At 34.5% G+C, this 19,650-nt stretch overlaps 1 protein-coding gene across 1 annotated transcript in view; it reads right to left on the bottom strand.

Annotated features, from left to right (window-relative positions):
- The window catches only part of LOC126965168 (uncharacterized), a 320,537-nt gene that overhangs the window by 133,509 nt on the left and 167,378 nt on the right, over nt 1-19,650 (bottom strand). The window contains exon 3 of the mRNA XM_050808616.1: nt 14,935-15,283. Within this exon, the coding sequence (XP_050664573.1) occupies nt 14,935-15,283 (349 nt within the window). The remainder of the gene's footprint in view (nt 1-14,934; nt 15,284-19,650) is intronic.

Here is a 19,650-nt window from a genome sequence, read left to right as displayed (position 1 = left end):
TTTTCCTGGCAGTGAAGGACAAACGAGCATATACAGTATGGTCTACATACCTATGAAATAAATAAAAATATAAGTAATACTAGTCCACATAACTATCGCAAAATTAATTATTTAATTAAAAACTTTATTAATCGTAGTGTTTTAAGGTTTTTTACGATATTTCTAGAAACACTGTGCGCTAAGTATTTAAAGTAAAATAGCTTTTTGAATCGGGTATTATTTCCTTTAAGAGAAGCTATTTATCGATAGGTTGCGCCCTACCCTAAGCCCGTCCGCGTTCTTTCACTTTAGGACGGTCCGACACGTTTGAAGTCACCGCGAGAAGCGAACAGGCAACATCGCTTGTGTTCTATCCGACAAACGACCAGCGTCTTTGACCTTGAAGCACGCGGGGTGGCAACATCGCATTTTGATGTGCAAAGATTCAAGTTCATTGAATCATTGAGTGTTGACCCAGTGACCTCGTGACCCGATTGTACAATGTACAGCATGTTAATATTCGCTCAAAATTAAAAGTCTACTTTTTGACCTAACTAGTGCACCGATTTTTTTCATGTTTTGTATATCGTCAGCAAATGTTATAACAAGTATGTGGCTACATTTAATTCATAGATGTAAAATACATACTGTATGTACAGGATACCAAGGGAACAAGAGCGTCGCCGATTTATTAGATCACTGAAGATATAATGGTATCTGTGGTGGTAACATTTTTTTTTATAAGAGTTGGGTGGAAGGGATGTGGTATCACCGCTGCCCATACTTTCCTACATCACCAGAGGAATCACAGGAGCGTTGTTAGTTTTAAAACTTAAACATGTAATTGATAGGATCTTATCAAATCACTGTTTCTTATGGCAATTAAACCATCGTGGTGTCGAACCATCGACTCTCGTTTAAAACTATCTTTGATAAGTTTTTTAATTTCAGAGGTAAGTATTTATTAATTTTTTTTATTTTTGGTGTCATAGTACCATACCTATCACCAAGATTTTAATTACAAGTAGGAGTTTTAAGGGTGCCGTAAATTACTGGACAAATGAGACAACTGATGTCTCAAGGTGACGAGCGCAGTTTTAGTGCCACTCAGAATTTTTGGGTATTTAAAGATTTCTGAGTGGCTGCATTGTAAAGGACAGGGCGGATCAACCAATCATCCGCTGATCATAAATTAAAAAATAGTACAAGTAGTTAAAAAACCCAACAAACTGAACGTATTTCGCAAATCATCTATTTGAAGCAAAAATTTATGAAAAGTAACTCAAACTCACATCTATATATATAAAAATGAATTGCTGTTCGTTAGTCTCGCTAAAACTCGAGAACGGCTGGACCGATTTGGCTAATTTTGGTCTTGAATTATTTGTGGAAGTCCAGAAAAGGTTTATAAGGTGAATAAATATGAAAATGCTTGGAATTAAATAAAAACAACATTTTTTGTTTTTGCTTTGATGTGTCCCGTCGTTATGAAATCAGAAATAATAGTTTTAAATGAATAATTATAGTTAATTATTCGTTTAAAATTTTTATATCTTTCCAACTTTCTCAGCAGATAAAATATAAACTAAATTTTACATGAAATAAAATTTGAAAACAAAATTTTTATGAACGATAAATCTTAAGTTTTGTCATAAGAAATAAAAAAAATATATAAGTACTACGTGCTTAGTCATATCAGCTAGTTACTTATAAAACGGAATCTAGCACAAAGTGCATTGCTCCATTTGGCAGCGTATCCTGGTATCAACCTGCCAAATAAAGAAGCCAGCCAAATGCACACCGAATAACGAATACCGCTGAAATATTGCAACAAAATGCTCTATTGATAACGTCTACGTTATTTACGACCCCACTTCAGCGAATGTTCTTTCCAAACTAGACACAATAGGTTGTAATAACAACTCTATATAGTTACTTTAGTTTCCACTTTGGATAACTTGTTTAATGGCATTTATTGTATCGTTGGAGTTTAATACTTAAGAATGTATTTATAGATCGGGTTATGAAAGTTGTATGATAATTATTTGACACAGTTTTACATCATCTTGCCTCAAATATGACATAGCCTGTGTACTATGGATGCAAGACAGCGATATATTATTCAATATACACTGGCCTTCAAAAGGAAGTATCACACTTTTAAAATTGGATAACGTTTTAAGTTCACAAGATATACTTTCGAAATAAAAAGGACTCCAAAGAGAATTTAATTTTGTACATAAAAACTTTATAGTCGGTAACCTTCTTTTAAGAATTGGCTGAAAAAAATCTTCAAAAACAAAACCATTCCTTTTTCAAAGTGGACGTTTCCGAATTACAATTTACCATTCACATTTTTCTTTCTGTTTTAAATTTTTTTCAAGATCGATGGGTCTTGTTTTAAAAATTTATGCTAAAAAGCACATAACATTTATTTATCATGCCTCTTTCAGTTGAAGAATGTGCTAGGATCATGGCTTTTCTGGAACTAGGCATCAGTATGCGTCCCACTGCAAGAATGGTGGGTGTGACGGTACGAACGGTCCAGAAGGTAAAGCGAAGGTACGAAGAGACTGGACACCATCTGAGGAGACCTTGTAATGGCAGACCCAGGTGTACCAGTGCCCGAGAAGATCGTTATATTATTTCCACTGTGTTAAGAAATCGCCACCAAAATGCAGTTGAAGTCCAGCAACAGCTACTTCAGACCCGGAGGCACTACATTAGTGACAGTACAGTGAGAAGAAGACTTGCTGATGCAAATTTGAAACCCCGAAGACCAGCGAGTGGCCCAAAACTCGAGAGACAGCATCGAGTAGCGAGACTGCGATACGCCCGTGAACACATGCAGTGGGATGAAGAAGAATGGTCAAGAATTTTGTTTGCATATGAGTCTCGATTCTCCCTTTACACTTCTGATGGAAGGCGAAGTGTTTACAGGCGACCTGGGGAGCGATACCTTCAAGCCTGCATCTCAGAAAGAGTCCAATACGGTGGAGGCAGTGTACATGTATAGGCTGGCATATCTTCAGAAGGTCGCACAGAGCTAGTAGCCATAGAAAATGGCACCCTCACTGGGCAAAGATATGCTCAAGAGATTCTCAATGAGTTTGCAGGGCCGTATTTAGCAAATATGGGTGATGGATCGATGCTGATGCATGATAATGCCCGTCCACACACGGTTCATATCGTACAAGAGTATATTCAGGAGTTCGGTATCAGCGTGATGGCTTGGCCATCAAGAAGTCCTGATCTCAACCCGATTGAACACGCCTGGGATGAGCTTGGGAGGCTAGTCAGAAATCGCAGACCACCACCTACTACCCTCAGGGCACTTAAGCAGGCCCTGGTAGAAGAATGGGAGAATATTCCCCAACATCGGCTCCGAAACCTAGTGTTCAGTATGCCAAACCGGCTCCAAGCTGTAATCAGAGTTCGAGGAGGCAATACCAGTTATTAAAAATTAAATAACATGTAATACATTTTAGTTGAATTTTTTTACACTAAACTAAAAATGTATATTTTCATTGTTTTATCTTTTTTAAGTTAAAAATGTTACTTATGTATAATTTTAGTTTCTAAGAATTAAAGGCTGTAAAATTTGCAACAAAACGTTTTTAATCTTAAATCTCTACCTTCTATAGTTAAGAAAAAAATTTAATTTGAAAAGTGTGATACTTACTTTTGCAGGCCAGTGTAGTATATAAATCGTATATAAAATCAAAATAATATAGCCGTAGATTCCATAAGATTTTTTTTTTGAATTTTTTGAATTTTAGACATTCATAAGTGTCATTTCCGTGACCTACGTGAATAAACTGATTTTGATTTGATTTGATTTGAATACGGTATACATACTCAAACAAACATACTCAAATAATTATATAAACATCCATGACTCAGAAACAAACATCCACATGCTTTAAATGTTTCCACCTACCAAGATTCGAACCCCAGACCTCTAGCTCAGTGTGCGGGGTTACTCACCGCTGACGCTACAGTGACGTGGTCCTCAACACAAACGCTTCGTGGATCATTCGACGTGCAATTTCATTGTAAGCTAGAGGACTCCATACACGCATCCTTTACCAAAATATATATTAATTTTCTGAATTTCTCAAAGGCAAGCCGCCGAAGTCCACCTTCGCACGACACGTCACAAGTTAGGATATCATGTCCACCATCTGGATGTGTGGCGGTCCTCCACAGTGCGGTTTTTAAGGAACTATCTGCCACGTACTACAAAGCTGTGGAATGAACTTCCTTGTGCGCTGTTTCCGGGACGATACGACATGGGTACCTTTAAAAAAAGCGCGTATACCTTCCTTAAAGGCCGGCAACGCTCCTGTGATTCCTCTGGTGTTGCAAGAGATTGTGGGCGGCGGTGATCACTTAACAACAGGTGACCCGTACGCTCGTTTGTCCTCCTATTCCATAAAAAAAGCATAATAAATGCTAAACTAAGCGAATGTTGTCGCTGTTGTTTTAAAGGAAGGTATTATTCACAAACATCAGGATCTGTATGTACTTTCATTCATATCAAACCCTTCATGCATCGAAAAAAATTACACGATTCGTCTCATTTTTGTTCGTAAGTAATAAAGCAGTAGTGTTAAAGTAATGATGTATACACAAATAAAATTTGAAAACAAAATTTTATGAACGATGCGGGACTCGAACCCACGACCTCGTTCCGTGCCAGTGCTCTGCTAACTGAGCTAACCGTTCGAGTGACGTATCGTCATAAAATCTTGTATGCTTTGTTCAACTCTCAGGTTGTGGCTTCATCTACAGGATCTACTTTACATTTGTATTAACCCTAGAAGTGAGGGTTATTTTAAAAACATAAATTGTTTAAATTGTTAATGATGTATATCGGCCTTCCAACATAACATTTGCTGGACAATCGATAAAATGGTTAACAATACATGCCTCATCAACATAAATAATTAATCGCAATCGAATTAGGTTTAATTATGTGTTGACATCTAATCAAACTACCGCATATAGACTACAATGATGAATTTTGGCTTTGAATAAGTGACAGAAATTTCGTGATAAAAACACGTAATATTCCCAAAATATCACTAAATTGTTGTTGGCATGGAAACATGAAGTGACTGCAGAAATGTCTAGGAACACGCTTTAAATTTATCTCTATACAAAACTAGCTGAGACCCCGCGACTTCGTCTTCGTACACACAGAACTGAGCACATAGTAGCGACGTAGTTAATTTTTAAGCTATTGCATAGCTTCTATCGCGGGCCTTGAGCGTAGATACCGAATCCAGAAATTCTGTAACGAAAATAACCTAACACTTACTTACTGATGTATACAGATATTTCGCCACGGACATTACAGTTGCCGTGGAACAGCGGTTATCACGTATGCTTTTTGTGCAGAAGGTTCCAGGTTCGAGCCTGGGGTACGTCTTGATTTTTTTTTATTTCTTTATTTTTTTATCACGTTTTTTTAATTTTTATTATTATGTCTAGCATTTTTATTTCGTTTCACCTGTCCCGTTGTCTGTCTGTAAACAAATCTTGCAAGTTAATTTTTACTCACTTCCCGTTTGCTTTTTTTTAAATTAATTTTATCAAAAGAAAATACTGCATAAATAAAATAAATAAATAATTATAATTGCATAAGTTGATAAAAAATGCTATGCAATAGCTATACCGCGGCAGTCCCCGAGTGCCACACGTCTTTTTTTTTAAATAAAAGAATTCTTATAACATATTCCGTCGCGATACTTTATGTAAATACTTGTACCTGTATCGTTACTACTTTTCACAGCGGACGCGATGTAAAGAATATTTTAGGTAATTTTTGTACACCTTGGGTTACATTATTGTAGTTTTAGTTAGGATCCCATTTTTTTTTGATAATATGAAATAGTCTATGACACCCGGGAATAGTGTAGCTTCCCAATGGTGAAAGAATTTTTCAAATCGGTTCAGTAGTTTCGGAGCCTATTCAATGCAAACAAACAAACAATCAAATATATATTAATATAGATTACAAACTGGCCGTTTGAGGTTTTTTATTATTATCAATTTTTAGTCATTTCTGATTTTCGGAAAGACTATCTAACTGCAATTTATTCTCATATATGTAGATGATTTTGGAGTTTTATAAATGCCAATAATTTTTAGAATCCATTAACTATTGCTATATTATTTAGATTGATTTTGTATACATTTGTACCATAACATAATAAATTATTAAATAAACTGCAAATAGTGATGTATTGCAAGTTATAAACATATTGTGATAACCATAACCATAATGTTAACACCAGGAACAGACAAACTTATGACGACTACTACTCGGCTGAGTCGAGTTAGTAAGTCTTTTGTGGGGCGATGTATATGCTTTTACAACAAGATCCCAGAAAATGTTCAAAACAAAAGTATTACGTTATTCAAAAGAATTGTTAAAAAACGTTTGTGTGGTAAAGGTTACTATAACATAAATGACTTTCTTAGTGATACCACAGATTGGGAATGGAGCGACCGCCCTCAGGCTATTAATAAGTTTAATTGTACAATATTACTTTGTAAACATATTTATTCGATAAAAAAAAGCCCGCTGAGTTTGTTGCGCCTATTCTTCTCAGGTCTGAGGCATTCATTTTGGAATGGGTGGTAGTTTTTTGTCTTTCAATAAGTGATGTCACATGCTATTTTAAATAAAAATATTTAAATTTGAATTTGTCATATGCTCAGATTAATGATTGGTCTTCTCTGCGCTGCTCTAAATAGATACCGTAGGCGTTGTCTCAAGGTGCGGCCACTAATAGTACGCCCAAGTGGGCGTTCTCGAGCCAGTCTCGAACAATGTGTGACGCTGACGTGCTACATGTTCTGTTAAACTTTGTTAATAATTGAAACTCAAATACTAGGTTGCGTAAAAATCAACTTAGTAAAAATAATACTACAAGAAATAAGAAAGACACTGGGATCACAATATATCATCAGTAAGTATTTTGTATTTTAATAATTTCAATGTAAAATAACACGAAGCGTAAGTTACAAAATTTGAAAGGTTCCATTGCCTGTCATACACATAATCTAATAGCTGCCGTATTAAAAAAGATATTGTTTTTAGGTAGTGCGGTATCTAGTTGGAGCGTAGCGGAGACCAATCCTTAATCTAAGATCATATTATGTTAGAAAAATTATCATGTGGTGATGTAAAAGAATGAAAGAAAAACTCACAAGAACATGTAGATGCGGTTATATATATATACTTTAGGTTTAGGACTTATTGTATGATTTATTTTTATGCATTTAAAGATAAATATAAAATTTTAATTTAAGTGATAAACAACTATTTTATCTATTGTTTTTAATTACTATAATATCTAGTCTTACCATAGATACTTTCACAGGTAAAATAAAATTTTTATTCTATTGCATTAATCATTCATTACATTAGTGTCCATTAGTTAATACATTTACATAATAGCACTAAAAATATGAAGGCTTCAACACCTTAATCGCTCAAACGTTCGTGTCAGTAATTAGTTATTATTTTTATTTTATGACACTATTCATTTTAAAATTATTGCTTGACTCCGTCTATAGCGTCTCTTATATTTTTTTATGAAAATAAGGGATGAGACGAGCAGGACGTTGAGCTGATGGTAATTGTTACCTTACATTGCCTATTACAATGCAGTACCGCTCAGGATTCTCGAAAAATCCAAAAAAAATTAGCGGCACTACAATTGCACTGTTCAAAGTTCAATGTTCAACGCTGTTCAAATCAGAGTGTCACCTTGAGTCATAAGATGTTAAGTCTCATAAATAAAATTTGAAAAACAAAATTTTATGAACGAATCGGTCGTGGGTTCGAATCCCATGCGGGATTCAAACCCACGACCTCCGGCGTTCCGTGCCGGTGCTCTACAAAATTGAAAGTCAATTTCCTAATATGCCAGTATTGGGGTTGAGCAGGTTATCAACTGTAAAGTAGATCCTGTAGATGAAGCCACAACCTGAGAGTTGAACAAAGCAAACAGAATTTTATAGCGAGGTGGTACTCGAACGGTTAGCTCAGTTAGTTAGAGCACCGGCACGGAACGCCGGTGGTCGGGTTTGAATCCCGCATTGTTCAAAAAATTTTGTTTTTCAAATTTTATTTGTGTATTAATCCTAGAAGTGAGGGTTATCACTTTAAAAACATAAAATATTGTTTACGTTAAGTCTCATTTGCCCAGTAATTTCACTAGATGCGGCGCCTTTCAGATCGAAACACAGTAATGCTTACACATTACTGCTTCACGGCAGAAAAAGGGCGCTTTTGTGTTACCCATAATGTAGCCGGTGCAAAGGAGCATCCCACTGGTACTAGATGTAGATGCTCTACTTTTGCTTCTATGTGTTTTATTAATTTCCCGACTTTCAGATTTTTCCCAGAATTAATATCCGATAAAAAAGATTCAACTTTATGAATTCAAAGCCCAGGACTTATTGATGCCATTGACATATTCAAAACATGGCTTTGGGAATAAATCACCCAAAATCATATGAATAAGGTTGAGAATTACATGAATAAGGACAAGTCAATTCATCAAGCCTCATTGACCCAAAAATGTCTGAGTGATAAATGGATTAGCTTGCCGCTGTGTGTGTCACTATTATCCTGTGACTTTATATAACTCAGATGTGACTTCTAGCTAAACTGGTTTGAACAGGGATTCTGACAAATAAATACATTTGTTAAAATTTTTTGAAGAATCTTTAATTTTTATTGTATTTAATGACCATTGCGTAAAATATAAAATTACCTCTTGTTGTTCTTTTAAGTTATCATAGAAGGCTTCGTAACCGCCTTTCACTCGTGAACTTTATAGATATCACAAACAAAGATGCGTCCGGCTTGCGGGGTGGAGAGGGGGTGTGCCATGTGTGGGGCGCGTAGAACGATTTGAAAAGATCATAAATTTTACCGTTCACCAACCAAAACCATACCACATACCATAGAGTGTCTTAAATGAACGAAGGTGTCTTAATTCTAAAAAACAAGAAGGGCTTTGCCATCTCAAGATGCTGGACGGACTTAGGATGCTTTCCCAAGATTTCTTGACGGCTTATGTAAAACTTATATTTTTACAAAAACATAATAATATATCTATATATTATGAAAAAAAAAAAATTCTTTACATTTCTATTTTTATAGACAGTCAAAAATAATCACCAAAATAAAAACCCTAACATTTACAGATTCAAATCATTCAATTCAATTCAATTCAATTTAACATGAAATAGTTTTGTATAGAAAATTGTAGTATGTTTATAATTTATTAAAATGCTTTTATGTATTAAAACTATGGCGATCTTGTGCGAGAGAGGTAACAGCTCCGCTCGATTCCTCAAGGCCATTGGCTCGGTGTCCAGCCTTAAGATATGAATGAATCGAACGCCCTCTGTTATCCCACACCGAGGGGGGTAATTGAGCTTCCAGCTCCGTTTGACCCGAGTCAGCATTGTTTTATCACCTCTCACCACGTTTATAATTTTAACTATTATATTATAGTGTGTATATTAATAAAAAAAACATGCCCACCTTGACGTAACGTTCAATTGCCAAAGTTAATAAAAAAAAACAATTAAAACTTAAGCTCAGTGTTCATAAGAGGTGTCAAATATTATAACACGTCTCATTGAATTCGCCCTTTATGACAAATAAATACAAAAAACAATTATACGGTAATGTCTTAACTAAACATAAAATTCGTACTATTAACCGAAAACAAAGTAAGTAGAACATCATCGCAATTAATTGACTGACGTGGATGATGAAGATGAGGTACAGCGGGGGGACAGGATCATTAATACAGTGCCAGCGGGGAGTCGGGGCTAGCAATATTGAATAATTAATTAAATCAAAAAAATAATAAATTAATAAAATTATCAAATCAATTTTATTTTTAACAATATCTAAATGTTAACTCTCTTTATTAAGTTCATGTTAAAATTTAATAGGTTTAATTAAGAAAATTTTTGAAGTAGGCCTTACTTTGCGGAAATCCATAATTATCCAAATGTTTTGAGTTTTCTTTAGTGTTAATTCCGCCAATATTTGTCTTTTAAACAATTCAGGTCATGTTAACTTGCCAAAATCTGGCAAGAGACCAGGTTAATTAATAAAAAAATATATAACAAAGTCACAGAAGTGTCTAAATTTGTTGTTAGTGTAGCTATGGATAGAAAGAATCAATCGAAGATTAGTTTGTAAAAACCCGCGTGAATCAACGCTAGTATAGAAGATGTTCTACTTAATATGGGCCTGAAATAAGAAACCAAGTGTAGTCCCAGCTTATTTGTATTCTAAAAGAATGATTATATAGAAACGATAACGCGCCCACCAACACAAATATGGCTACAGGTCTCTTTGTGCCTATGTTTCTCTTGCCATTTTTGAGGGCATCTCGTTTAATCTAGTGTCTAAGTCATCTGATTTAAACGAGGACCGCCTCGCAACGATCTGAAGTAAGACTTAAACTAACAAAATGTCAGACAGAGATTAAAACTAAATGAAATATGATATGAAAACTTGCCAACGTGAGCCAGAGTAGAGGATATAAAAAGTTTAAAGTAGGGTAGACGAGGAAACTAGTCCCTGTTACAGTTTGAACTGTTACAAATTTGATTTATGTTGCCAATAGGAATACTATTCGCTTCTACTTGGCGTATTTGCCATTCTCAATATTATTGGTACGAAAATTATGCTCTCGTACAAGAAAGAGATCGATAGATTGGTTTTTTATTAATATCTATTATACTTTATAGCGGTCCCTGAGGTTAGACTAAACTATCTGTCATATTAAGTTTTAAGTACACAGCTGTTGTCCTAGATCTTTTTTGGTATTCAAAGTGAAATCAAATAAACCTTATTCAATTAGGATTAAACTAAGTGCTTTTGAATCGTCACTACAAATATTTCTTTTAAATTACTGAATTTACCATAATATGTTAGTAAAAAGTTGAGCTCGTGAGAAGAACATAAAAGTAACTCAACGGCTACTCTTTTCAAACAAATAGAGTATTTTACAATGGCTGTAATATACATAACAAACTAGTCTGTAAAGTGCTGCATCGAATATATATGTTTCGTGTTTAAGTTATATAAGTTATTTCATGAAAAGTTATAAAGAATTTATTATACAAATATAAATTATCGTATATTGGATGCATCAACCTTCAGAGCTTCAATCCACTATTTGTGCAAGGATGCTTCGTGAAAATGATGGTCGTGATTACTGTCACAATTACTAAATGCATTCAACAAATACAATAATTATTAAGTATGACAAGTTTTTCCTAAACTTATTGTTTATACAGATATATATCCTTCGAAGGCTTTTAAAAGAAAGACTTGGAAACGCAATTTCAACTTACAATTAGACCATAGTAATTATTATGAAGGGTAATATAATATAGTTTACTAATTTGAAGCCGATATTTCACTCCAATAGCATGAATTGTGGTCACGGTGGAACTGGGGAAGCGGCGATGGCGTCATAATAATTAATATGTTAAAGTTCCGCGATGGTAAAAGTTTAAAAACATAAAATTAGACAAATAAAAAGTTTCTGAAAAATACTGCCAGTCAAAGGATTGCACGTCAGATGTGAAAAATTCTAAACTTGTAAACTTTTTATTGGAAATTACAATTAAATCAATATTCAACATGTTTCAAGTCAATCATCAATCAAAAAAACATCTGTTATTACAGCAACCCTCACATAGTTATTATCGTTTTCAAAAATGAATACCATGGGTTACTCAAAAAGAACAACGAAGATGTTTCGCAAGGGCTCACAATACCAAAACTCTACCGACTTTGCGGGCCTTTAGGCTATGCTACGAGGGTTAAACTGAAAGTTCTTAGAAAATCAAAAATTGATTCAAATTCAAATTCCAATAGATTGTATTCAATGTTGCGGTCTTTCACTCTTCCAAATTCCCAGCTAATAACATTTGAAGTCATGTTTATTTTATTTGGTCCATTTTTAATTATTTGTCTGATATGCATAGACTTTGCAATAGAACAAACATTTTTATATAATTTAGAGTATTTTTAACATACTCGATAAAAGATGCATCATGATTGAAATAATGATTTCTCACTATATAGTTCATGTAGTCGTTGTCTGCTCCAATGAATGCCAGCTAGTGCGCAATCATTAAATGACAAGGGACCACCTGATTTGACTATCTTAGAAATAAGAACCTACAAGATTAACCTAGCATGTTATTAGTTTAATTATATCTTTTAAAAATAGAGTATAAACGTCAGTATCGCTGCATCCGATGGAACCACTGAGAAGAGTACTGCATAAGGGGTTCCTTCGACTGTCCTTTTAAATGCATTCACAGCTGCCTCTGCGTTCATAAAACATTCCTTGAAGTTTTTCTTTTGTTTTCGAGAACATATGAAAAAATCACAATGTGCGAGGTTAGGGCTATATGGCGGGTGATTGTTAAACTGTAGAGCAAAAGCAGAGTTATGCAATTACCAAGCCTGCTATGATAACTCAATAAAACAACAAGAGGTAATTTTATATTTTACGCAGTGGTCATGAAATACAATAAAAATTAAGGATTCTTCAAAAATTTTTAACAAATGTATTTATTTGTCAGAATCCCTGTTCAAACCAGTTTAGCTAGAAGTCACATCTGAGTTATATAAAGTCACAGGATAATAGTGACACACACAGCGGCAAGCTAATCCATTTATCACTCAGACATTTTTGGGTCAATGAGGCTTGATGAATTGACTTGTCCTTATTCATGTAATTCTCAACCTTATTCATATGATGTAGGGTGATTGATTCCCAACGCCGTGTTTTGAATATGTTAATGGCATAAATAAATCTAGGGCTTTTGAATTGATAAAGTTGAATCTTTTTTATCCCAAATTAATTCAGGAATAAATCTGAAACTCGGCAAATTAATGAAGCACAAAGAACTAAAAGTAGAGCTTATAAGAGACGATATAGACGGAGTTAACCCATAATTTAAAAATGAATAGCGTCGTAAAATAAAACTAATAACTGGCTTGAGCGTTTAAGCCATTAAGGCGTTGACACCTTCACATTTACTAATGCTATTATGCAAATGTATTAACTAATGGACACTACAGTAAAAAAATTTTTGTGCAATACAAAAAAAAAATTTTTTATTTGTGAAAATATCTATAGTAAGATTAAATATAGCTATTAAAACATAAAATAAAGTAGATGTTCATTGCTTAAGCTAAAATTATATATTCATCTTTAAATTCAATAGAGAAAATGCATGAAAATAAATTATATACTGAGCCCTACATCCCATCCGTAACTGCATCTACATGTTTTTGTGAGTTTTTCTGTCATTCTTCTACATCACAATATGATAATTTTTTTTACATATTATACAATATGTATATAACTTTTCTATGAATTTTCTTGAAAAAGACACAACACTACATTTGGTAATATTCAATGACATTTTATTAATGTTGCACCAATTTGCTAACTCAGTCAAACCCTGTTGTACAATTTTGCAATCTTTGGTATTAACAATGTTATAATAAATTTTCAGATCATCGGCATAGAGTAAGCAGGGGAATTTAATCTTAGTGATTAGATTTGTGATAAAAATCACAAAAATGAAGGTCCTAGGTGTGATCCTTGAAGAAATCAGGAGTGACTTTAATTGTACTCGATAGAAAGCCCTTGGCCGCTACTAATTGACTGCGATCTTCCAGATATGAAGGGATGCATGTATGTAAACTATCATGAATTCTGTAGGCGTCTAGCTTGCGTAACAAGATTCCATTATCAACCTTGTCGAAAGCCTTATAAAAATCTGTGTTTATAGAACCAACTTGTCCTCCGTAAGAAAAGGAGTTACATAAGTAGTTTTTATAAACAAGTATATTGCAAGTATGTTCAGAGAGGAATGGTCTAAAGTGTTAACATACACTTATAAATATATAACTTAATATACTTTTGTATATAAGAGATTCAAAAAGCTTGGCCATAGCAGACAAGATAGTGATCAGTCGATAATTTTCACAGCTAGCTCTAAAGCCGCTTTCAAAGATTGGTATAATATGTGCTTTCTTCCATTCATCTGGGAAGACTCTCGTAGTTAAAGATATATTTAACAAGATTGCCAATGCATTGTTAATCTCATCCACACAGTGAATTAGAAACATCGGGGAATACCGTCGGGTTCAGCTGACTTATTCTTATTAAGGTTTTTAATTTTTTAATCTCACACCTATCCCTCAGTAACCACAACATTAGCCTTATATTTTTTGTCTGTACAGAAAAAAATAACAGTCCGATATATCTGTGATATTTATGTTTTTCTTTTAACAAGTATTTCACTCCAATCTACTCGGGCAAGTTTGGATTTAATCTTTTATAAATAATACATACTTTAACATACATATAAACGTCCATGGAACACATTCAATAAGTATTCTTACTTATCAAGCAAATGTTTGTACCTAACGGGATATGAATACGAGACCCCTAGGCCATTAAGTCAGGGTCACTAACCACTGGCTCTATGAATCGTTCAAGTTCGTAAGCTCTTAATAAAAAGAAATGTATATATATGTATTTACAATAGGGAATCACAATAACATAACATAATATTTCAACAAAACTTGAAAAACATCATGAAAATCAGCTCATAAAGGGGCTATGACATGGGGACGAACGAAGAACTGGTAAAAAACTCCAGATCTTTTTAATAATATAACCACCAAGCCTATTTAATATAATATTATACAATTTTAGGTAGTCTGCGCAGAACCAGACAATAACCATGCATCATTATGCTCTATATAATCTACTATACTATAGTAAACCTTTTTTTGGCAAAGAAGCTTTAATATATTTCTTGAATTTGTGCATAGTGAGTTCTAGAAGTAAATAGTAGACATACCTAAAAACAACACTGGTTTCCTTGGTATCAGCATGGACAGCATCAAGCGACCAACGCAGAGCGACACTCCGACCTTGCAAGAACCCACTAACCACTCCGGACTTCAACCGCTTGCGCAAAGATCGCGAACTTCGGGGTCTAAAGTACACACTGTCACTTCTCGTCCTATCATTGTTGTCCGGCCACTTGTGTTTGGAGCGTACTGTTCTCTGCTTTGGGACGAAAAATGGGAGTGGGTCGTCCCTGCAAGGCCTCTCTGTGGTGGTGGTGAAGTTCCCGCGGCTGTGGGGACCGATGATAGAGGTGATGACGTAGTCCCACAGCGAGGTGTCTCCGTATTGGAGATGAACTGAAATGAAGAAACAATATTTAAAGTTTCATTTCACCAAGTAGAATAAAATATAAATAACAGAAAACTAGAAGAATCTGCGATTATCCCCACGTACATACTGTTCACAGTAAAGCCTTATTTGTAAATAAAAACTAATCTAATAAACGTTCTATAACATAAGCTGCCCTGCAGTTTTGGAGATTAGGAAAATGCAAGTGCAAGTGATAGGAAATGAAACTGGAATAAACGATTTTTGTCTTTGATTCTGTTTATGGAAGAGAACCACAAACGTGTATACAGATGGGTTAACTGTGATTAAATACCATTCGCTTATCTATATATCTAATATATAAAATTCTCGTGTCATGGTGTTAATCATTGAACTCCTCCGAAACGGCTTGACCGATTCTCATGAAATTTTGAGGGCATATTGGGTAGGTCTGAGAATCGGACAACATCTATTTTTCATCCCCCTAAAAGTTAAGGGTGGTCCATTTTTTTTTAAATTTGTTTGATTATGAGTCGGCATTAAAAAATACATACAACTTCAAATTTCCACCCATCTATAATCAACAGTTACTTTAGTATCGCGATTTTAATATCGGCAATACAACGTTGCTGCACCAAACCACGCCAGCGCCTTTCCCCGTGCCCAAACCACCAGGACGCATGAGTCTGCTATGATTTTGTTTTTAATTTTGGGGTTTGTTTTACAATTAAGTTGTTTAGTTTCATCCAGTTACGAAATATTTTTTTATGGTAGAGTTACCTGATAATTATGTGATCACCGCGATACAATATAATCTCTTGTAACACCAGCGGAAACACAAGCGTCGATTAAACAAACACATGACATTAGAAAGTGAAAACACTTTGGTACGTCACGGGCAAAGATTCAACGGTTTTATCTTTAACGCCATCGACTTCTTTAATAAAGTCTGTACGGAAAGAGAACCGTCGTGGCATAAAATGGAACTAATATTATAACTTTTATATGGCTCATCGCATAAAATATTTTTTGAGACGGAATATGAAAAAATTATGTTCTAAAATAATTTACAAGTATCAAGATGTCATAGTCGTAATATTGTGTTGTCAACATTACAAATATGGTAATAAAATAAGCTGCACCCTCAAATCGTATGTCGGTTCTTTTTTCGCATAGGCTATACACACTTAGTTAAACGGTAAGTTAGTGCCCAGGAACACGATTTTCCACAAATAGAAATAGACATATATTTATTTGCAACAACCACAATATTTACATAATAAAATATAACAAATATATACAAACTATTTGTTATTATATTAATGTGATAACCCTCACGTCTGGGATTAATAACACAAATATGATTTCAGCTTTAATTTGTGTAATAATTAATCCCAGAAGTGAGGGTTATCACTTTAAAAAATACCAAATTGTTTAGATTTGAAAGAGGGACACATTAAGTCAACTTCCTAATATGCAAATATTGGATTTGAGCAGGTTATCAACTGTAAAGTAGATCCTGTAGATGAAGCCACAACCTGACAGTTGAACAAGACATACAAGATTTCTCAACGGTATGCCACTCGAACGGTTGGCTCAGTGGTAAGAGCTCTCGCACGGAACACGAGAGGTCGCGGGTTCGAGTCCCGCATCGTTCATAAATTTTGTAAGCAAAAGCTTTAATTTGTGTAAATATATACAAAAAAAATTGATGTTCGAGTGTTTGTTCCAAATTGGGCACACTTCAGTATAGTGCTGATAGCTATAGCAACCAGCGCTGATCTTCCAGTGGGACCAATAAATGACGCCATGCACGAATGCCATAAGCAGCGCACGTTTTTGTTATTAATCGTCCTACACATCATGTCTTACATAATAATTTACGTCTTTTTCTTATTTTTAACTTACACAAGTAAGTCAAAACATACATTGTATCACTACATATATAAACCAAAGCCAGTCAGTTCGCGATAAACTCAAAAAGTACTGCACCATTTTTCATGCTGTTTTCACTAATGGATAGCGTTGGATGGTTAGGTTGATAGATTCTCGCGAAAGGGTTTTAGTTAAGTTTTAGTAGACATTTTTGTATACATTAACGACATTTGTTGGAGGTGTCAGAAAAAAGAAAACGCCTCGGAGCTTTTAACCAGAACACTCCCTAAACCCTTTGTGATATAACTATGTATGGTGGGATTGTATATCTTACATAATTCAACAGTTTAAAGCATTGGCAATTATAAATGGTAATATAATATTTAAATAAAACACTTAAAAGGTTTTAAGCCCGTGTAATTGTTACTGTTTTTACATAAGATTTTTGCGTAGAAGTTACATTTTTATTTTAGTTAACCCGACGTTTCAAGACCTTTCCAGATCTCGTTTTCAGGGGGACCCCTGAAAGTCTTCAAAAGTGTTTTATTTAAATGTGTAACACTCGCGTTAATCAAAGAAAATACTATATGCAACGCTATGAACGATGTGGAACTCGATTCCGCGTGCGTGTGCTCTTCCACTGCGCCAACCGTTCGGTTGACATATCGTTGAGAAATCTTGTATATTTTCTTCAACTCTCAGGTTGTGGCTGTATCTACAGGATCTACTGTACAATTCACAACCGTTAAATCCCAAAATTTGCATATTAGGAAATTGACTTTAGATGTTAGTTACTCTTTCAAATCTAAACAAAGAAAAAATAAATGTTATCACTTTAAAAAATAACAAATTGTTTAAAATGTTGATGTTGTATGAATTCTTATTATACTTTTACGAGTTCCAGTGACGCCTTTTCCTACGAAATATTGATTTCCTACAGATTATGACAGACCTAGCAAAGGTTGATGCAACATTATACAACAACAAAGCCTTTAGCTATTGAACCTTTCCGAGAAAAACAATTTATAAAGTTGCCCGTAATGGAAGGATTACAACTTGTTAGCATTCTTTATCTGCAACATTTATAAAACTTTGAGCCAATTTTTCAACAACGCCGCTTTTCTTTTTCCTCGAAGAAAATTCTGAAATGATTTTTTATGTTACACAGCGTATTGTTTGCTTTTTTAAATTATTGCAGCTGACTTGAACGAACTCTACATATTTGAAAATTATTTTCCACGTTTTTGTTTTTGTAAAGAATAATTTATAATTAAATTGGGCTACAGTATGAAATTACTGTTTTATTGTAATAGGTACTTCGAATTAACATAAAACCTTCATGGTTTGAGATTTTGAGGGAAACTTTTCACCTATATAGTTCTTCTTTTAAAAAATGTGCAACATTCGATTATCAACTTTCAGTTGTTCTTTTATTCAGCTTGGATCGAATTGAGACATGAAAGTAGATTCTAAATGATAACCGTAAGCGAAAATGCAATGGCTGACCCAGGGTCAAACAGTTTCCTAAAGCAATACTAACCAATAAAAACGTAATGGTAGTTACCATTGAGACCACCATGCTGAGACCACTGTGCCAAACTCCGAACAATGACAGCAAAACTAGCAGTGAAACAGCTCCGACTCATGAAACGATCTCCACCTCTTATTGCTCCATGATAACGCGAGACCTCATACATTACGAGAAACCTTTTTCGCTATACAGGAACTGCAATTAGAAACCATTCGTGACCCTCCGTATTCGCCAGTCTTTGCTCCAATGGACTACTATTTTTTCGTGAGTTGAACAATTTTCTACGTAATGAAAAGTTTTGTTCTCAGAAGACAGTACAAAGTGCTTTCACACAGTTTGTCGAATCTAGATCACCACAGTTGTATCGCAAAGGCATAAATGACCTTCCTATTAGATGGCAGCAATGTATAGATAATGATCGTAATTGCGTGCGTACAAAGTACACATGTCAGAAGTGAAACCTGCATAGTGCATGAACCTCTAAACTGCATATGAATTCCTGGTACGATGATTTCAACCGCTATGAAAGACATTCCTACCACCACTAATATAATATATAATAATATGTTCTCCTGGTGTCTATGTAGTAGGACGTCGTGCGCTTGGAGTCAGAATATATTAAGGTATACTCGCGCCATACTTAAGACAATCTCTTCTTTAACTATGATCACCTGGTACCAAAACATTGTATTATGCATCCCATCTCATTATCTCCCATGTTAAATATTATGAATTGATGAAACTGCTCTTTTTACTGGCGCTTTTTCGTTTCATCGACTTTCAAATCACAATGATGATAAAGAAGTTTTCACTTCAATAGTATGCATATTTCTGTCTCTTTCTTAGTCGGCTTCATCTTACACATTTTTGTCTCTTACCTGTCGTTTTTTCCGATGCATCCGGTTTGAAATCACAACGATTCTACAGAAGGTTTACTTCAAAAACACAATTTAAATTTTTCAGTAGAAGTCTACAATTTCATACTTTAAC

This window comes from Leptidea sinapis, chromosome 1 (genome assembly GCF_905404315.1).
Source record: "Leptidea sinapis chromosome 1, ilLepSina1.1, whole genome shotgun sequence".
Lineage (NCBI taxonomy): Eukaryota > Metazoa > Arthropoda > Insecta > Lepidoptera > Pieridae > Leptidea > Leptidea sinapis.
Note: the sequence above shows the minus strand (reverse complement) of the source record. Positions and strands in the feature narration are given on the sequence as shown.